Source organism: Typopeltis vanoorti, chromosome 17 (assembly GCF_054136105.1).
Source record: "Typopeltis vanoorti isolate ZY-2024b chromosome 17, IOZ_Tvanoo_1.0, whole genome shotgun sequence".
NCBI classification, from domain to species: Eukaryota; Metazoa; Arthropoda; class Arachnida; order Uropygi; family Thelyphonidae; genus Typopeltis; species Typopeltis vanoorti.
Genome location: NC_143565.1, coordinates 69,615,881 through 69,636,579, shown reverse-complemented (window position 1 = coordinate 69,636,579; position 20,699 = coordinate 69,615,881). Strand labels below are relative to the sequence as shown.

Here is a 20,699-nt window from a genome sequence, read left to right as displayed (position 1 = left end):
CAAAGTGAATAGCTTATTTCTATAAGTATTATCCAAATTTCATTGCGTCCTCTTTCTCTGTCCCCTTCCCCCTTAGAGTCTTGTCTATCTTCTTACAGGTTGGAACGTACAATATTCCAATGGCATTCTTTGCTTGCAAACGTCAACGTATAAGAGATGCAATCAAAACATTTTCCGACTGATCCTGATGATATTACTTTAGTTACTTCATTCCACCTCTGGGTAGATAGCGTAGGAAGACGATGCACAAATTCCTTCTTTTAAAGCAATAAAATGACACGAAAATATCATTGCGGCCTTTAATTATCTCCTTATTTTCCCAGTAAGTTCCTCTTTGATCTGAGAGGCTTCGAATATTATCTAATTTTAGAATATGTTTCTTTTGGTCGTGGTTTACGATAGCTCTGTAGTCTTGGGAATTCGTATTCGAATAATAAACAGGAAGAATTTCCCGGTTTGTTTGATTCATGAGGGAGGTCATTTACTACCTGTATTTGAGATCTTAGGTTGTCATAAATTATGAATACATGCACTTCCAAAAGTTCAGAAGAATTAAACGCTGGTTTTGAATACGCATACGACACTCTACAGCGATTTCTTTACTTTTCATTGTATGATCCTCATTATCCAAAAACACCTTCTTGAAAACGCTGTGCGCGTCTCGATTCTTCGTATGACATCACCACAAACGTTCGTCATCTGATTCTGTTTAGCTCGTGGATTTTTAGACGTAATATCTCGGTGTTAAATGTTGATGTTGATGCTCGTTATTCTTCAAGTATATCTCAAATTTGTTTAATTCAAGCCACTAACGGCAAAACAGAGTCAATACATATGCAAAACTGGCGCTTCTCCAACAAAAATCAAATTAAAAATTATCCAGCGTTCCAAGCAGAGCACTCACTAATTCCGCTGCGCAGGTGCCTTGAATATTACTTTAGGAATCACGCTTCTCAGATTCTGCTAAATTTTCTTAATGAAGTTTAAAGAATAGAACTAAATAAATCATTGACATCACCCAAATAGTTTAAATGGTGGAGATCGCGACAAACAACAGAGCAGAAGATAGTGCCTGACTAAAAGGAGTTTTATTTACGAGTGTTGCTCATTAAGGAAGTTAGAAGAAAAAAAAAATCAACTTTTAAAAGGTCCCACCTTTAGATCAATTTCCTATGTGTAAGACTCAACTTGATTTAGATTTTAAAAAAACATGAACAAACAGTATATTCTTTATTTCTACTTTTACGTGTTTTTTCCCTAATGCTATAATTTAAATCATGGAACTGATTCCAAAGAATTAAGAAAGGAAACAAATACATCAAAATAGCTCCATTTTGAATTTAAAGACCCAGTTGTAGTTTGTCAAGAAGACAGTGTGTTAACATGTTCTAATGATTATAACATGCAGCTCATTCAAATGTGTTAAAGATCGCCATACTAATGTATCGTAACATTCATTAAGCAGTAAAATATAATACTGACGTATTTACCCTTACCCGACCCGATTGTGACTAGATGATCTCCTCTAAGAATTGCATGCGTGAACTCTTTAAATTATCCATATCTTAAAGCATACCCATGTTGCATAATCATTTATCAAAGAAGAGAAAGTAGTTTTCCAGTATTCGTGACGAAATATGAAAGTTGACAGTTCTTGGAACAAAACCAATTAAGTACCTTCAGTTGCAATGAGCTACTGTTAAACTGGTACAGAACTGTAGGACAATGTGGAACAGAAAGATATATGGAAATAAAAAACAAATCTCGGTTGGAAGGTTGCTTTATTTATTGGTAGGCTGTTTTACTCCAACAGTTAAAATAAATTCAACGCGATTCTGTGAAAGCATTTCAGGTCATACACACCTAAGTAAATATGATTTACGATATTCCAGTGCCACTGAAGAATAACGTAATCAGATTGCATTGTTTACATTCTTATCTAATTCTCTCCCGTCAACTAGTGTAAATATTTCTAAGAAATTTCTACAAAAATATGTCAGTTAGGAAACGGATGAGTTCACAAATCTAAATTTCAATACACGCAGTTGTTTTTAACAGCTTGCAAGTATTTTCTCGTCATGAAGAGAGGAATCTTCATATAAGCTTTATTAGTGGAATGTGAGTTAGCCGGTCTCATACGAAAGTTGTGATTGTTTTTAAGTTACCCATTGAAGCAAAAGGCCAGTGTATTATGTTTGTTAATTTGTATTTTCTTCTGGTCTGTTTACTTTTTTTGCTAGATGATAAAGTCTAGTTTCTTTGATGAAATACTCAGTCACCTCCGTATGAGACATGCTATTAGAGATAGCAAGTTTTTCCCCACGAAAATTTTGCTCTCTCAGTATCATGCAAACCGATCACACAACACAATTCATAGACAAAAAATACTGTACAGTACAGATGGTAAATTGTGACGTGTAGACGGTGGACGATGTTGTGCAATGTAAAGGTGTGGTTCCAGAGATGAATCCTAGACGTCCAAGTCGGTGTTACGTAATAATAATAATAATAATAAAATGAGAAAGCTTCCACTGAAAAACTTTTAATCAAACTGAATCTTACCATAATTTATTCAAATTAATTACTCGTTTTTTTTCCTTTTCAGGTTAAAATCGGGATTTAGAGAAATTTGCATTACATACAATGACATTAATAACGCATTGCATGAGGCGAAGGCGAAAATCGGTAAGTAAAATTGTTCCTTTTATGCTCTGTTAAATTTAAAGATAGATGTCTTTAATAACATCATTTCGAGACGCATTAGAATTAATTTATACAAACGATTAGCATTGTTTACATAAGTTACTTGCAATACGCATGAGAAAGAAATAAGAAATGGTTCCATGTCACAACTCCCTAAAAGAGTTTTAATACATACACCAGCGAAAGTTATCTCACACGCATCCATATTATTGTCTGCCTTTTGATTTTATGTCGTGTGTGTCATATAAATAACATAAGTCATAATTTATATGATCTATGTTATTTATCGATTAATTGTAAAAAACGTTTTTCATTTATTTTAACATTGAGCAAAATATTGGAATCTGAACATAAAAAATAACTGGAAGTTGTGTAAATTAAGAGTTATTAATTACATTCATAGGAAATTCTTTTGAAATAAAAGCATGATGAATTATATAAAATGAAACCGAAATTCGCACATTCATTGAGTGCATTAAAAATTATAACACTGCAAATATTCAAACGGAACCTCCTCTTTCACTATCATCTATATTTTCTAAATATAAGTGTACGATCAAATAAAAACGAACATAACTATTATAATCTAGGATGAGATTTGTTTTTTTATTTTTATCATTCAGCATTCTTAAATGCTCCAGAACTTCGTCTGCAGTGATTGTAATGGTTACATCTATCAGTACTGTCATAATCATCAATTATTACAGTACTGTTAGATACGATAGAAATAATATCATGAACCCACCCATCATGGCATCTCAACAGCCGCTATCTACTCAAATAATTTTTGTCAGAATCGAAATTAGGAAAATATGATGATCATCTTTCGCGTCATTTTTATATTTTGTATTACAAGAAATTCCCACTGATGCGTTACAATTAATCATGGTTTCTAGTGGGACCAATTTTTGAATCCTGCAACCGCAGTTTATTGGTTGTGAAATGTATTTACTTTAATTCTAGAATGCACAGACGTTCTCTATAACTGAGATGGTTGCTCTGGAATAGTGTAAAATGCGGAATGACACAAAAATTAAGTTTTACAACTAAGAAGTTGTAATAAGTTAATAACAGCTCATCGTTGATTCTTCTCGTATAACAGAGGTCGGAACTTAGTTCAATGTACATAAAAACACTAATAGTATAAGTTTATTTTGATAACTCCACTTAGCATTCCAAATTCTCCCTCTCTCTCTCTCTGTCCTAGAGAGAGAGAATTTGAAGTGCAAGGATTTGTTCAGATGATTATCCCAAGTTCTCAATCTTTGTCTAGTCTGCAATTTCTTCATATCATCAAGCATGAAAACATCAGTAACACACTAAGATGACCTGCTCTACTGATCTTAAGCAAGAGATAAAGGTCCATTAACTGTTACAATTCAAAGACCTCGCAATATAATTTGTCATGTATGCTGAGACAGGATAGACATCCTACATTGAACTAAGTTATAAAAATTGGGTTATTATTAACACCATCCTGTTATCACTTCAATGTTGGCGTAAATAACAGGATGGTGTTAATAATAACCCAATTTTTATAACGCATTTATATCTGCTATTAAAATAATGCGCTCTAACTATATATAATTAATTTTTTTATTCTATTAGGTATCCATTCACTGTGGAGTATACTTCAGAAATATGAAAATTAATAAACGGTCTTCAGGCAGAATAAATCTCGAATTATTAACAAATGTTAATAGAACTATTGTTAAAAACTTGAGCATCAGCAATTTAATATTTCATCAAATCTTCTTTCCATTATATGTATGAAGTCAGCTCCACTCTTAGCTATCATCGAAACATGAGTTCGTGACTCTCAAAGATTTTTAGAAACTTTCAGGAGAGAGTACAGAAGAAAAATGCTGCCATCTTATAAGCCTAAACCCTAACACTCGTATTGTTGGACTAGACTTTGATGTTCACCTTTACTCAGATGGTTACAGCACACAAAAGCATGTAATGTTAGCTGGTAGTCTCGCCTCTAGCAGCAAATTCGTCACTGTATTATTCCTTTACATTCCTGAGGTGCTCAACTACAAGAAAACTGCTCAAGAAAATTATTCAATTCCATCCGCTTCTGTTTCCTCAGTTCGAAATGCTATTTTCAACCTATCTGTGAAGTTGATTTTCATATCACCCACTTCAAAAGGCATAGAACGCAATAAAAATTGATTGCAATTTGCAATGACCACAATAACGATAACACTGAACAGATTATTCACGAAGCAATATATATCCACACCTAGACTGAAAGTCGTACTACCAGCTGTAAAGAGGTGGCAGGGTTTTTAATTCCTGAAAATCGATTTTTTTCATCCCAACTCTCAACTATCAGCCGTAAGCAGTACATATTGTCATATAAGTATTACTACTGTCATACGTAATTAGACAGTAGTCATATGTATATACACTCGGTATGTTTATACGAATTAGTTATATATGACTACTGTACATATTGAATAATTCAAAGAATTAAACAGCTTACTGAAGTCTTGAGAATTACTCTTTCGCTTTTATTATTATTATTATTATTATAAATAAATTATACTAAACAGGATTTCTAAGAATCTGGGGGGGAAAAATGATTTTCGTCAATTTTTTACTTTATTTAAAATCTTCCGATTTTTCTTATACTTCTTTCATTTTCCTTACAATGTCTTTATTTCTATTGCAGGAGAAGTGCCTCAGGAGGTATATCAACTGTCATCTGTCTATCCAGAACCCGAGCACATTGCTGTACCTGCGGAAATGGTACTCGAAACAACAAGGATAATGGCAGACCGGTGAGCATTACTGCATCTTGTAGTCTATCATCTGTATATTATAAGTGATATGTTAACCGTTTATATTAGCAGTATCTTTGTTCCATGAGATTGGCCATCGTTTTGGCGATGAACTGTACAGATAGAAATTGGTAACGGTTTCGAGGCAAATGTTGCTAAATACAATGCAGGAGGCCCTCGGTTTACGACCCTTCTATTTACACCGTTTCAGAATAACGCACATTCGGTTTCTAAAGGAAAAATAAAATTAAATAATAATAAAAACTTTAAAAATAAAATAAATAATCAAGAAAATTTTTCTAGGAAATGTGAAACAGAAAATTCTTCACTAATAGAGCATTTAGGGAATTTTTCACTCTTTCTTTGTCTCAGTGATCCGGTCTGCTATGCAGGTTACTAGAGGAACTTCACATATCGCATGTCCTGCCAGGTCTAGTTTTCAATCAAGCGGTTGAAAGCAGTTTCTCTGTATAAAGCGAAAAAAGGTTATGAATAAAGAAACGTGTCGAAAAGAATCCACACATAGATCTATATGTCTGGAGATAAAGATGAAAGAAATACAAAAAAAAGAGCTAGATTTTATTTTTAAGTTTCCATGTTATTTATTTATTTATTTTTATATATTTCTCCAACACACGAAAGACAGAAGAGCCTATAGCAAACAGATGTAAGTTGACTGGAGTGATGAAAGCCATCACTCAGTGAAACCCTTTAGTAGAAACAAGCCACACCTCGAGAATGCGGGGTTGACTTGACCCGGAGAGGATATATATTGCGCATCTGGGCCGAATGTATATACTTTACTAAAGATAAATGCTATATAGTGTGTTCTATTTCATTTCTTGGTCTAAATGTATACGGCAAAGTGATCCTAAATTTCTGCTGGTCTCCAATGGAAACCAACAGTTAGAAACAGTTGTTAGATCAAGGAAATCTTAAGCTCCAGTGAAATTCGAATATATGGCTTAGAGTTCAGGTCTCTTAAGTAGTGAGATCAAGGACTACAGATGTTACAGGTTTGTTTTATTTGCAAGTACGTTCAAAACGTTTCGTTTCAAAGTCTTTATTCTGAGTTGATTCGTTTTTTTTTAATCTCAAATTTCTACAAGGAACAGTTTCTTTCGCTATTAGTTAGCTTGAAATCTTACCAGTCAGAGATTACATATCTCCCACAGACGTTTTACACTTCTAACAGTCAACTAGGTTCCAGGCAACTTTTTCACACAATAGTTCTACAGAGAAATGTAAAAGTGTATTTAAAGTTATTTCGCAGCATTAGATTTTGCGCTTATCATGTGTTTCAACAAGTCCGTGAAATTGAACCATTATTAAGCCCTTTAAAACCTACAAAACTTCAAAATTTAAATTAACAAACAAGATTAATTATCTAAGACAATTTTACACGACTTGCACTTAAATTATCTTGTAATAACTTGTTTTATTTATCCACTAAAAATAATGATTCGCTTGATGAATTTATATTCTATTTATTATATTAACTTAACAAAAAATTATTTTCTTGTTTTAATCCCTTACTCAAGCAAAAACAATATGGAAAAGGCCCTTTACCGAGATCGATTTCGACATTTGTTGAGATCTCATCAGTGGGAGATAGAGCCAGAAAGATACCAAGGTTAAATCAATGTAGAAGTCACATATTATATTATGTTGATCTTTATAAACAAAACTAAATACTAAATGAAGGGGTTTATTTTATTTTTAAAATGAATTACTGTACTTTATTTTTATAATATATACGCATACGAGAAATAACCGATATAAGACATGTGATAGTCTTATTCAGTACCAATGAGGCCTTATGGGCAAATTTGAACTTTTTCAAAATAATAATAATAATAATAGCATTGTTCTTACTCATAATTAACTGATAAATACCAAAAATAATGTTATATGACTGAATCTTGCAACAAACGTAAAGGCAGTTGCCGTACTTTATCGATATCCTCATTTTTCACCTTTTTCTTTAGCATATCTTTACTGGAACAGGCCGTCACTTAGATTTAACCGTTTTACTTGCAGGTTTTCTTTATCTCGGGACACTATTATCCATGGTCTACCTCGAATCGACACGAGTAAGACAGCGATCAAAGATATCTGCCCCACCTTTCTGAAGCCTGTCAAGTGCCAGATGAGTCGATATCGGACCTTAACCGGAATGTGCAACAATTTAATCAATCCATCTTGGGGAAGTGCGCGTTCTGCTATGGTACGGTATTTACCTCCTGAATACGGAGACGGTAAGTATCTGTTCAGTTCTTGAATTCAGTTCACAGTGAAAACTAGATCTTAGTATCTGACAAATATTCTTTGTTTATGATTTTTTTAAAATTTTTTTTTTAAATTCTCGAGATAGGAATCAGAGTAGTGGTTCCTCTGGAATGTTTTTTCCTGGGAAACTTTACCTACAAGGCAAATGCTTAGAAAAAAAAAAGTAAACCATTGCAGAAGTTTTACCGTTTGCCAAGTTTAACAGTATATCTAGTGAGAAATTTGTAACTTTTCCCGAAAACATAGTGCAATTTAATTTGTACGAAATTCATAACACATTAGGGTTTACTATAATTTACTAGTATGCTGGCAATAAATTTAAATCTACATTTCACTGTAGTTGTGAAAATATTTTCATATACAGGTAAAAATGTAGTTCGTCCTTAGCTTTTAGATACCAGTGTAGTGAATACCAACACCAAGTAACTCGCTAATAAGATGTCTGACCATCATCGAAACCATTAACTTTCTAAATATTGAGAATATAATGGATTTTACTAGCCTTTCATTCAATAATTTTGTAACGTCAAATTGAAGAAAGTTATGCTTTCTTACTGAGAAAGCTACTGAGCTAAGGTAAATTGTCTCAGAGAAAACTGTTTATATAAGAAGCAAAACTTTAGTGATTATAGTTGGTCTGCTTCAGCCGAAATCTTGACTATGAGTGAAGCTTTCTTTCACATAACTAGACTAATATCTGCTTCAGTCATTTACCTTACACTGTTTTGTTAAGAGGACAAACACAAACAACAATTAAATACCTCCATTTTGGAAAAACCGGCCTTTCTGACCACGCATTCCAAACATACCACAGAATTGATTGGAAAAATAGCAAGTCCCTACACTGTACCAAAATCTGGTTCGAGAGGAAATTTAAAGAAGCATGTGAAATGCTCAAACACAACCCAAATCTGAACAAAAATGATGGCCTAACCATTCCAAGAATGTGGAGGACCCATTTGCAACCTTTATAGCAACCAGAACAAGCCGAAGAAAAATCCCACTACAAGAAGACTTGACGTGGTTCTTTCCCCCCCCCCCCCTTAACATTCAATAGCAACTTGAACTGTACAAGTCCTGAAGAAAATCATAGTATACAATCTGAACTGTACAAATCCAGAAGAATCTTAGTACATGAGGACTTTAGCTGAGTTTATTGTAGTTTTTTATTTATTTTATTTATTAATTATTAATTAAAAAAAAATATTTTTCAAGTTTTATTTTATTTAATTATCGCTAGAGGTCAGGCTAAGAAAAATATTAAGTAACAGCGTAGATTTAATTTACTGGTTACAAGAGCATGTAATTTAGTTCCCTATACACATGCATCCTGATGTTGATGATCTCGATATAGGGGTCGAAACGTCAAATGTTATTTTATTAATAATTAGTAAAATAATAATCTCAACACGTGTGTTTTGTGTCCCTAAATTCTTAAATATGAATACCTTATACCGTGTTTCTCGTTTTCCAAAAATAAAAATTAAAGAAACGAATGATAAAATTTCATTTCCTTTCTTGAAGCTAGTTCACTTACCCACCAGATTTGCTAGTTATTTTCAAATCTTTAAGGGTAAATAATGTTTTTTTTTCCTATAAATCAATTTATGGACATTTTTCATTGTTTCCTACACCTATTTTAATTTCGCATTTATACACGTTTTTAAAGTGGAGTTTGCTTTGTTTTTAGGTATTTCCATCCCTCGTCTTAGTCACGACGGATCTGAACTCCCTAGCCCTCGAATCGTCAGCTTTATGATGCACCACGACGTGAGCAAGAAGGATAACCACATCCCTCTTCTTCTTGTTTTTTGGGGACAGATGTTGGACCATGACATCACACTTGCAGCTCAGACGTTAGGTATTGATTTCACTAACTTTAAATAACCAACTATAATTGTTATTAAGATTAGTATTCTAAAATTGGTGTAGTTATAATCTATTAAAACTTGTAAGTTACATGGAAAAGAAAGTTGCTGATTTTGTTCATCAGATTAAACCCAAGAAAATTTATATGCTTATAGTATATTAGTACCATGGGTGGGAAGTTGGATAGTTCGCGAACTCTGCTATAGAGATAAGTATGGAACTTTTCAATCCAGATCAAGCTGGACGATAGTTTCACACCGGGAAATGGAATTCATCTCCCCATTGAAATATATTCACAAACATCATGGCTCGAGGGTTTGTGGCGCCCCTAGACCAGTTTTATCAACGCATTGTAAGACAAGACAGGCATCATAAAATTCTTTATTGTTAAAAGTAGTTTATAGTTATTGTCAAAAAAAAAGTGGCACATTTTTGTACTATTACTGTACACTGTACTATTACTTCGACTAATACTATTACTTTTTTTTACGATGTTGACGCCCCTAGGCCGGTGCCTCTTGTGCCTAAGCCTAGAGCCGGCCCTGCATCCATGCTTACAGTCTGCTGATTAAAGAGCTTTTCTCTCGATTAATCAGACCTGCGATTAATTGTAGTATTCTAATGTAATATTATGATGCGATGCATTCTTTAAAAGCATGCATGGTATATTTAAAAGTTCATAAACCTTTTTACGTTATTTAAAATATTGAATTATAGGATCTAAGTTAATTACTTTGCGTTATATCATTACAGTATTTCTAAAATGACTGTTTCAACGGTTACATTATTATTGACAAAATAAATATATTACTGAATGCGCAAAGATACCTATACTGTATATGACATTGCTATCGTAAAAATGTCGATATGTGAAGAAATAAATATAAAATAGAGAGCAATAAAACTGCATTATAGTATAAAATATTCGTGAATATTTTCGCTACACTAAACTGGATTTCTGTTTAATTGAAAATATTTAATGGTTTGAAATTTTGAGGAAATTTAACTAGAGTATAAGAAAAATTCAGATAATTGTACAATTACTTCTTAATCTATAGGAGCATGTTGCATCCTTTCCATAAAATTTGTATGTGGTTACTATAATGTGATAAATATTTAATTATTTAAGTGAATTAATTATTGTGGATAATGTGCTGCCCGTTTGGCTCCGAGTGGTTAGCGTATTCGCTCTCCAATCAACAGATGACGGGTTCGAATCCCGGAAGGAAATTAATTTAATTCTCCAGTGTAACACCAACACCACGCTTACTGGAGGCCTGAAGTGACTTGAAAACGTTTTATATTTGGTTTCTAGAGAAGGGTTTCTGTACTATGTAATATACAAAAAAAAAATTAAATTAATAGTATAGGGGAAAAAATCCTTATCCCACCCTGTGTACGGATGTATTTTAGGTTTACTAAAACCTTTCGGTTTAAGTAAACCTACAATACAATAGTGTAACATTTCCATTTCAATTATGTAGGTCACAACATTTCTAACACGCTTTACCAGAATGTCATACAACATACTTCCTACAGATGTGATAAGTATTCTTATAAGAAAAGCAATTTGAAAATAAATTATAGAAATTAAAAACAAGCTCTTGATTTGTATTCGAAATATATAAATCAAGATTTTATACATATCCGACAGGGTCCTGGCAGATACAGTCTATAAAGGGAGAATCCATTGGGTGAAACGAAAAGTATTGGAAGCAAGCGAGATCAGAAGTTACTGTGTTCAAGTATGCACATTCTTCTCCCCTCAAAAAAAAAAAAAAAAAAGATATATTTTACATGCTACTAATTTCATATTCGCATATTTTACTGTATCTTTAGATCCATTAATAGCACATAATCGCAGTCATCAAATATCGTCTTAACTACCGACTTCGTCGAGAAGAGAGACAAATAAATAGAAATACTTTTCATTACTGAACATCATTCGTCAAATGCTAAAAAATAAACGAGCAATTTAATTCAACGGCACTGAAATAAATAAGCTATCTTGGATTTCGTTCAGATTTAGGTTACGGCATAAATCTCAGTGATAATCGTACTAGTTTAGTGTCATTGAATCTTGTAGGAACATTTGGTTCATCTATTTTTATTGTATTTCCGTGTTCACTTCGAAACCAACAATCAAAATTTATAAACACACGATATACGATGAAATAGTGAAGAAGGATATAGTTCTTCCTTCTAATTAAGTTAATGTGGGCATTGTGCACTCAGAAAAAGATATCTGTAGCATTTCCCGTTTCTGGTTCTAATAATAACAATCTGTGGGGGGATAAATAAATAACATTTTATTTGTAGATGCTATTCGCAAACATTACTTAATTTAATCATTAGTGCTATTATTATATTTTATCAGTATTATTCGCATCACCAGTTTGTTATTTCACTTTCAATGAGACATTCCTATTGTATGAGTCCGTTCAAAAGGTTCTGGGACAATTATTATTATTATAAAGAAACTTGGTATACTAGCCTATTGGTTTGTAAAAGATATTTATATAGACATGTCGTAACATAACATAACAAATCCGACCTCGGTCACCGCAATGCTTTGATGAAACTTATCAAATGCTTAAAACAGCTTTAGGGTATAATATCTTAAGCCGTTCAAAGACATTCGAGTGGTTCGGTAGGTTTAAAGATGGTAGAACTTCGACTGATTGAAGATGATCCTTGCTCTGGACTAACATTGACATCCCGCACCCATGATTTGGTGCCTCCCCCAAGAGCTGGCCTGTAAAACAGGAATCTCATTTGGATCTTACCAACAAATTCAGACAGGAAAGATTTGTAAAGGAGGAGGATTGCTGAAAAGTTTCTACTGAGATTCAGCTCTTTCAACTCACGAGTTTCTGGCTCACAATCACACCTCGCTCACCCGTTTCATTAGATGCGGTCTCGCGTAACTTCCTTTTATTCTCTAGATTCAAATCTGTATTCAAAGGACGAGGGTTTCAAGACTTAAATGAAATTAAACATAATGTGACAGAGTAACTGAAAGTCATTCCTTTAGAACAGTTCAAGAGATATTTCCAAAAGTGGGAGGAACGCTGTATTAAAGCAGGAGGAGAAATTTTCAAAGGGGAGATATTACCTTACCTCCTAAGATTGCTGCTCGTCAGAGGCTGTCAGAATTCTCAATGGGTTTTTATTTATTTATTTTACATATATCTCTATAAAAATCATAAAGGGTCGAGTGTTGGCTCTCTTACGGAGCACGAATTGTGACGCCTGGAGTACGAACTTGTAGCGAGGTCAGAAGAATAATAATGCCTGTGATTATTCGTTGCTTTGGGGAAAAATTAGTAAACGGAGAGAGAGCAAGATTGGTTGCTGGTTGTTTGGAATTTATGAATGAAGCAACCAAGGCTGTGAGACCAGTGTGTTATATCTGTAAAGTGGTTGTATTCTTTTGGCCAGTTTCCTGTACTGGATAAGAAACGCGAGTTTGGAGCAGAAAAACCCTTCCACCATTCGTATGAGACAGTCTAACTCGTCTTCAGTTAAAAAAAGACTCTTGTAAAGGCGTTTTTTGTGTTTTAAACGGGATTTGAACCTATCTAGGACGCGAAGAACTTGTCCGTGTAAAATACTTTGTCTTTACAAAGACCAACAGACTGAACTACGGAGGCTTCTGAGAGAGTAAAATATTTATTCCATAGTTTATATATAATATGATTAATAATGTCGTGAATGAGAAGCATCTCTCCAACATTATTGCAGTCAGTTTATTTTATTGCTGTTAGTTTTATGCACTTGACAGAGCAAGATTCTATTTCTTTTGAGTAATCTGGAGTATATATACAGTGTCCTTGGTTCGGTTTAAATGAATTATGGCTGAAGTAATGCTAAATCCTAATTTCATTACGAAATCAGTTTATTAGAACTGTTAGTCGTGTGTGTGTGTGTTTTCAGCTAGTTTGATAAACCAAAGTTTCAGAGGAAAAACACTTTCCATCTCCATATGTGACCGACCAATTCACATCTACAGTTCAAAATCTCTTATAAAGGTTCTATCATTGCCTAAACTGGATGCGAACCCAGGATCTTCCAACCGAATAGCAAACGTCGCGTTGACCACCAGACTGCGCTACTGAAGTAGAAGTATATGTATGATACGTTTGTAAGTTATGAAATCTTTGTGTCATCAAATATCATCTTCCTGTAATAATTCTCTCTGTATTATAAAAATACTACGAGAGGATCACAGTCAGTTGCGCTGGTATTAACATGTATTTTTATAAATACGACTAGCTGAATACTCGATGAAGGAAAATTTGAAAAGTTTTCGGATACATGAATATCAGAAAAGATATAAAAAATAAAATAGATCAGCTGTCTTATGAAAAAAAAATCCAAGAAAAAAAAAGGACTTTGTTAAGCAGAATATCGATAAAATTTTCATGGGTGACCAATGAGAATTACGACTCCCGAGAAAAATAGCACTGCCACCAGCGTGTGTCATATATTACTATCAAGTATCGCATATCCGGACGAATTAATATCAATGATAACATCGAGCATTCATAAATCTGTGTTCTGAATAAGCAATTTCGATCCTGTATAGAGGATTCTGGTTTTTATTTTATAAACGATCAGGAGTGAGGGAGTAGTGTTTGAGAAGAACTATGGGGGGGGGGGTTACGAGCAGTGGCTGAGTGCATTAGATTCGAAAGGAAATTTTTTAATTCATATCCATTCTGTAACTATCAAAAAATTTAACAAAATAAATTTAAAATTGATAGATATAAATTTCATGAGGTCATTACCTCTCAATATGAAATAAAATTATGCTTTTGATCTGTTTTAGATGGTGAAAGCAAATTATTGGGTATAGAGACCAACTCACTAAACTATTAGCTTATTTTACAAAACTATAAAAATAAATTTCAGAACAGAAACTGGAAATGGTCACAGTGATAACGAAACCAACCGTTTTTCCTTCCCTCAGAATCAGTAATACGAAACGGGGCCATTGCAATCCTCTTTCAAGCTATAATAATGGAATAGTTAAACACGCCCTATCCTTTTACTCATTCTACTTTCAGAAATATTTATCCCATAACCGGTCCATTCAAGATAAGGTTACCAAATTGTTCCTTTTTTTCCCTCTTAATTTTTCCATTTTTTATACACTGCTCAGCCTTTTTTTTTTCTTACAAAATCACGATTTCTATACCCGATTTGAAAAATTCAGACGTTTATGGCCTTGTCGATGGCATATGGCACAACTAAGAAAAAAAAATTCGTGCAAACCCATTCGCTACTACTGAACGAACGTAAACTGACAGTTCATTAAGAACATTTTTCTACCATTGTCCTCATTATTAAGATAATAGATAAAAGATAAAAATCGAATGGTTACCCATCTTAATGATAGACGCCTAGAACGCCACCTACTGGTGATTAATTTATCATCTTTAAAAACCGTGAGCATTAGCCTAGATCCGTTAACAGTGACAGATGTTGGAATTCGTGACGGACCAACACAAAAGGCTTACACAATGATTTCGTGAAACAAAGGATGATATCCGAGAGAGAGATCAGATATGGAAAGAACGAAGAAGGCACGACATTATTTCCTAACCTACTTAGATATCATCTGTCTTACTTTGTCCCTGTAGGCAGCTGGTGTCTTTGCAGTTCCTAAAGGAAATGAAATAAAAAGGGAAAACAACTAATGGAAGTGAGTTTTGTTCTTTTTTAGCATGTGGTCAAGCAAATTGCAATCATTCAAAAATATCGGAAGAGAGAGAGAGAGAAGAAGAAACTATTAGTGTCACCCTCGGATGATGAGCAGACAACAAAAATTTAGCTTCATTGTACCAATTACATAACTTCTTAGATTCAGACTTAGTTAAGCCATGAGGAAATAATTAACGCATAATTCCATTAAAAATTCAGACTCTTAACATCCTACAATAATGGATTAAATATTTCTGATTGAAAACAGACTTGACAGCTGCACCTGTGACGTTGACTACGAAGTAGAAATTTATTTTTATTGTCTGGCGTACATGTAGTGACATCTATTGTTTGTAGTTTCATTTGTTTCAGCAGAAGAATTCTGTCATAAAAATCATACAGATATTCATCGTATATACATTTGGTACACCAAAAATGTAAATGTAGTTTTTTAAGAGTTTGCGATCACATCAAGGACTTACCGAAATCATTATCAGCATTTAACTGAAATCTCCTTAACAAATATGGATGGGACTTCGACTCCCCTCTTTTGCAGTCTTTCCGTCAACAGTTGTTTACTATTCATATGATTATTTTCACTTTAGTCATTTTTTTTTTATTTATTTTCACTTATAAAGCAGGATAGTTCGTCACTGATGATGATTCACTGATATCAATTTGCGTTTACATATTCATACATAAATAGAAAAAAATGATTCTCATAGACATTTTGCTAAAAACTGAAAGACATGTTAAATGCTAATTTTAACATTATTGTATCATAGAGAGAGAGATTAGGAAATATCAAAATCAGATTTTTCAGTTTTGATTTCTGAATTACTTTCATTGGTATAAGAAAAGGTGAAACCTTCATCTAATGCTATTTTATAAAAATAATACTGTTAATATATAATTGCAAGAAACAATAAAAAAAATCAAAGAATTAAGGAAATTAAGGAAATCTAATATATGATTAAAATTGTACTATATTAAATTATCTGCAGTTGTACTTAATTCCTCAGCATGTAAAATATATTATAAATAATTTCTTCTAAATATGAAACAAGTGATTAAATAACCTAGTTACTACGTTTAAAATGGCAATAAACGATCTCAGTAATGTTTCGCATCCCTAATTGCTCATGCAGAAAATATAAATTTGAATTTTCTCTTGTCGTTATTCCAATGTAGGGGGGGGGAATAACTAAACTTCGTGCTCTCTCTTTATGGATCATTCCACAAGAAAAGTTAAAATCTTACATTTCAAAATTATACGGTTATACTTTCTTATTATCTATTTATGCATCTCAATTTTCGTTCCAAATTAAGTCTCCCCAGAACGGATTGGAAACTAATGAACCACGCATTAGTGTAACAAAAAAGTCCAAAGGACATCTAAAGAAAATCTCACTGTAACATAAATATTAATATGATTTTGTGGGCCCCAAGTTTTTTAAGAAAACCTGTATTATTCATCTTAATGCATACGTATCAGTAAATATGTTTATAGATCCTAAAATACTCCATATAAATGTAATATTTAAAAGCATTGATAACTGAGCTACTTTAAAACAATAATCCGCTTTCATATTTTGAAATATCAATTTTCAAATTTCGCAGATAAGATTTAGTATGTACTCTTTATATTACTAGATTCAAATTCCTTTTACGTGTTCAAATATCCAGAAATAGAAGTATTGGTACACAGAATGTTAAAAAACAATTAGACTAATTATAGGAATCGTACTATGTAAACAGAAAATTGTCTACAAACAGGTGCAGAAAATATGTCACGCAAAATGTGCCATCGTTGCTCGAATGGAATATACTGTCCATACAAAGCAATAACCTCATTCCAAGGTTCTTTACTTTACAATAGCGTAATCATGTTACGATTCCAAATGGTTGTTTGTGCTGCCGCTGCATTGCATATCGAAAGTGAAAATGCAGGTCTTGAGGGCTCCGATAGTGCATTTCCTATACTGACTCGTACAGAAGTGATTCCATCAAAATAGTCACTTAGAAATAAATTATGCTCGCGACCCAGAAAAAAATAAACTAAAATCGCTTTATGGAACATTTTACTGCGCATTCAAAATGAAAAGGGAGGGAGAGAAAAGGAGGTCCGGAATTATTCTCGTCAATATCTCTAGAATCTTTAACATGTCTTCGTTTTCCTACGTAAATGGTGCCAGAAGTAATGATGAACTGCGGAGGAAGGCAGTATTTTACCTTTCTGATGTTTATAACTAGACAGCTGCTGTGAAGCATGCGCGTCATGAATCTCTCGCAGTATATCAAAACTCGTTTGGCATGAGTTACAACCGACGAGCAGAAAGATAGGTCGTGTTGTAATTTTCAAAAATATTATACTATAAAACAAGTTATTACATTAAAGGTGTTTAAATTATGAAAAAAATACAGAAAAAAATTAAAATCTTAAATTTAAACAATCAAGTCATGGTACTGATTATTCTTATTATATAAATCATTAGGACCCAAATTCCACTTTCTTTGACTCAAGTAACTTGAATAATATCAGTCCGCCGTATTTACTTGACAGATTGATCAACAGGACTTGCTTGCCAAATTTGAAATGATAAATCTATTAAAAATACTTCGAGAATAACGAAAAACGTTCAAATGATATCATTTTTCGACAATTTTTGGACTTTGCCGCCTTTCAGACTAAAATGAATGGAACTTTGAAGGGGAGGGGGTCAATCTCATAAACATTTACATCTTTGCATCATTCATCCAATTTCGGCCAAATCTGGAATGTAGTTATGTTATTTTATCGAGTATTTTGGCCCAACTACGGAAAGGAGAAGAGGGTTGTAATAAAACGTAAAATTACAAGAATGTAATAAAATATAAAAGTCCATCGTTTTAATATGTTTGTCTTCTTAAATGAAGCATCTAAACTGGTGACAAATTTCTGTCCTTAATAATGATAATCAGCTAACGCCCTTTATTCCCTTATAGAGAGTAGGCAAGACCTGTTAACCCTTTTGGAGACTGAGTAGCAATTTAATCTCCACCGGTAGACAATCAGAAATAGCTGGCCTATGACAATCACTAATTATAAGCGGCAACCAATGAGGAGACGGGAAAACGAGTGCTGTCATCTCTTGGTACCGAACCCTAACAGGATATGTTACTTTGAAATAATGTGGATTCTATGGTCGATTTTCTTCAATTTCCGGGGGGGAAAAAACCCACTTGCCCGTTCCAGAGATCGATTAACTCGGGAACCGGCTGTCCTTAACAAAAAAATCGGATAACGCTGTATAGCCCAGTAAATGAGACAATTTTCAGTAATCTTGTAACTGATCGTGAAGCCATACGCTTCCTTTGAATGCCATCTTGTGGTCATATGAGGAAACACACGATAAATATTCTCACATATTCCCCTCGAATGATCATTTTCACTTGCGAGCTGATATTTTGCACTTTTTATACACCTCATCGTATTCAGAACCTAAACATTAAATTCAAATAACGCAAATGTAATTATAAGTTTTCGAGGCATTTAAAGGTATAAGAAATGTGCAAAACTTTTTTACTTATTTAATAAATCATTTCTAACTTTGTTGTTCGGAAAATCTTATATAGGTTTTGCTTTTCGTGATCCAAATTCACGTTCACTCCATACAAATACTAACAGAACGCACCCAATAAGAAAATTCGAAATGAAATGTGAAAATAACATATTAATGCTATCTATATCGTATGATGATATTAATAAGCATTATCATTAATAAAAATAAAGAAGTTGTTTTTTTTTGTTAATCAGTTCAATTATTTATATATTATTGAGATTCTCCTATTTATTATTATTACATTAGCGTGTTTAATTATATCATTTCATTTTTATTATTTATTATTTTCTTGTTTATTTTTTTTATTTCAAAACATTTTGGAGTTCCAAAAATATTTGCTGAATGCTTTGAGCAATCATTTAACTGTCGTTTTTCAGCGATTTTTAATCCACTTCAGTGACCACGTGATGTAAAAAAAATCGCTTTTTTTTTTTAAATATTACTCTTTATATGAATTGCAAATAATCTTTACATTTACATGTCAAGAAATGATTAAAGTAAAATGCAAACATTCACTCTTATAGGCACAACACAACGTTTGAATACCCAACTTAATCTTGTTTTTCTTTATTTGTTAAACAGGTTTAGAAACATGTTGGTAAGCTAGAACAAAACCGGAGTTTAAGGCATATCCATAGCAACGTCAGATCCACTAATAGCATTAATTCCCAGAAAATATATTCTGCCATTAGACTCTGCTGCTGACTTTACCTCAACGACCTTCGTACGCTTCCTTTGTTTTTAAGTCGCAAAGTATGCAAGCCGGAAGCTGTTACGTCATCCGCTTATAGAATATACACATTAAAAAAAAAAAGCTCGTTGACCTCCACATTCATTTGTAGTAACGAGTTTGTGCTTCTCTAGTGGTAATTTGTATCTTCATAAATCTCCAGTTCGGTAAGAATTTCACCTTGTTTTTCCAAACTGGGAATTCCCTTTTATTCATACAGGAGTCGAAAGTTGTTTACTAAATACTACTTACAGTAGGTAATCAATCCTAATGTGATCTTCTGCATCTCTTTGTTCTGCACTTAGATATTTATCAAAGTGGCGACAAGTGTCATTGTTGACACATCACGCGGGCTTAAGTATTGTCGAATCCCATTATAGTGGGCACGAAATAACTTTAAAATCCCACTGTTTAATATCCGCCTCACATCTACAGAAGAAAACAAAAACAAATCCTATTACCTCCTCTCCCAGTTCAACGGCTGCTTTTAATTGCATTTTAGTTCCATTTGCCAAAGGTAAACACTCCAAAAAGTACTTCTTAGACTAGTCTCAGTAATCCAGAAATACCTGTTCTTTAAGAATTGCTTAAGATTTTAACAAACTCAGTAGTCAACATTTAACTTTCAGATATGTTTCTCTATACAGAGAGACTCAGAAATGAGCGGCATTTAAAACCAAATATTTAATTTAGCTTTAAATGCTGAAATTTAAAAACTACATCTTCTGTATAGAGAATATTAAACTAACCATTGGTGATAACGCCCATTTGAAAATGACATTTTATTTATGATTCCACACTAAATGTTTAATATGTCTAGTGATTATGTCGAAATATTTAGTTGTGAGGTTATTTGGTTTCTCTTATCTTCAGAACTTGTTTTGCAGAATATACCGCTGCTAATCTCATTATTAATATCCACTGCAATTGTTGACCAATCATGTCTAATCCCTTTAAAAACCATCATTTCCTGTATTGAAAAATTCGTCATTGGACGAAACGGACAACGGTCTT

The 20,699-nt window shown here is 33.2% G+C and overlaps 1 protein-coding gene across 1 annotated transcript in view; it reads left to right on the top strand.

Moving 5' to 3' along the window:
• The window catches only part of LOC150097465 (salivary peroxidase/catechol oxidase-like), a 126,255-nt gene that overhangs the window by 70,745 nt on the left and 34,811 nt on the right, over positions 1-20,699 (top strand). The window contains exons 4-7 of the mRNA XM_090406928.1: positions 2,606-2,685; positions 5,381-5,489; positions 7,530-7,747; positions 9,469-9,639. Of these exons, the coding sequence (XP_090263054.1) occupies positions 2,606-2,685; positions 5,381-5,489; positions 7,530-7,747; positions 9,469-9,639 (578 nt within the window). The remainder of the gene's footprint in view (positions 1-2,605; positions 2,686-5,380; positions 5,490-7,529; positions 7,748-9,468; positions 9,640-20,699) is intronic.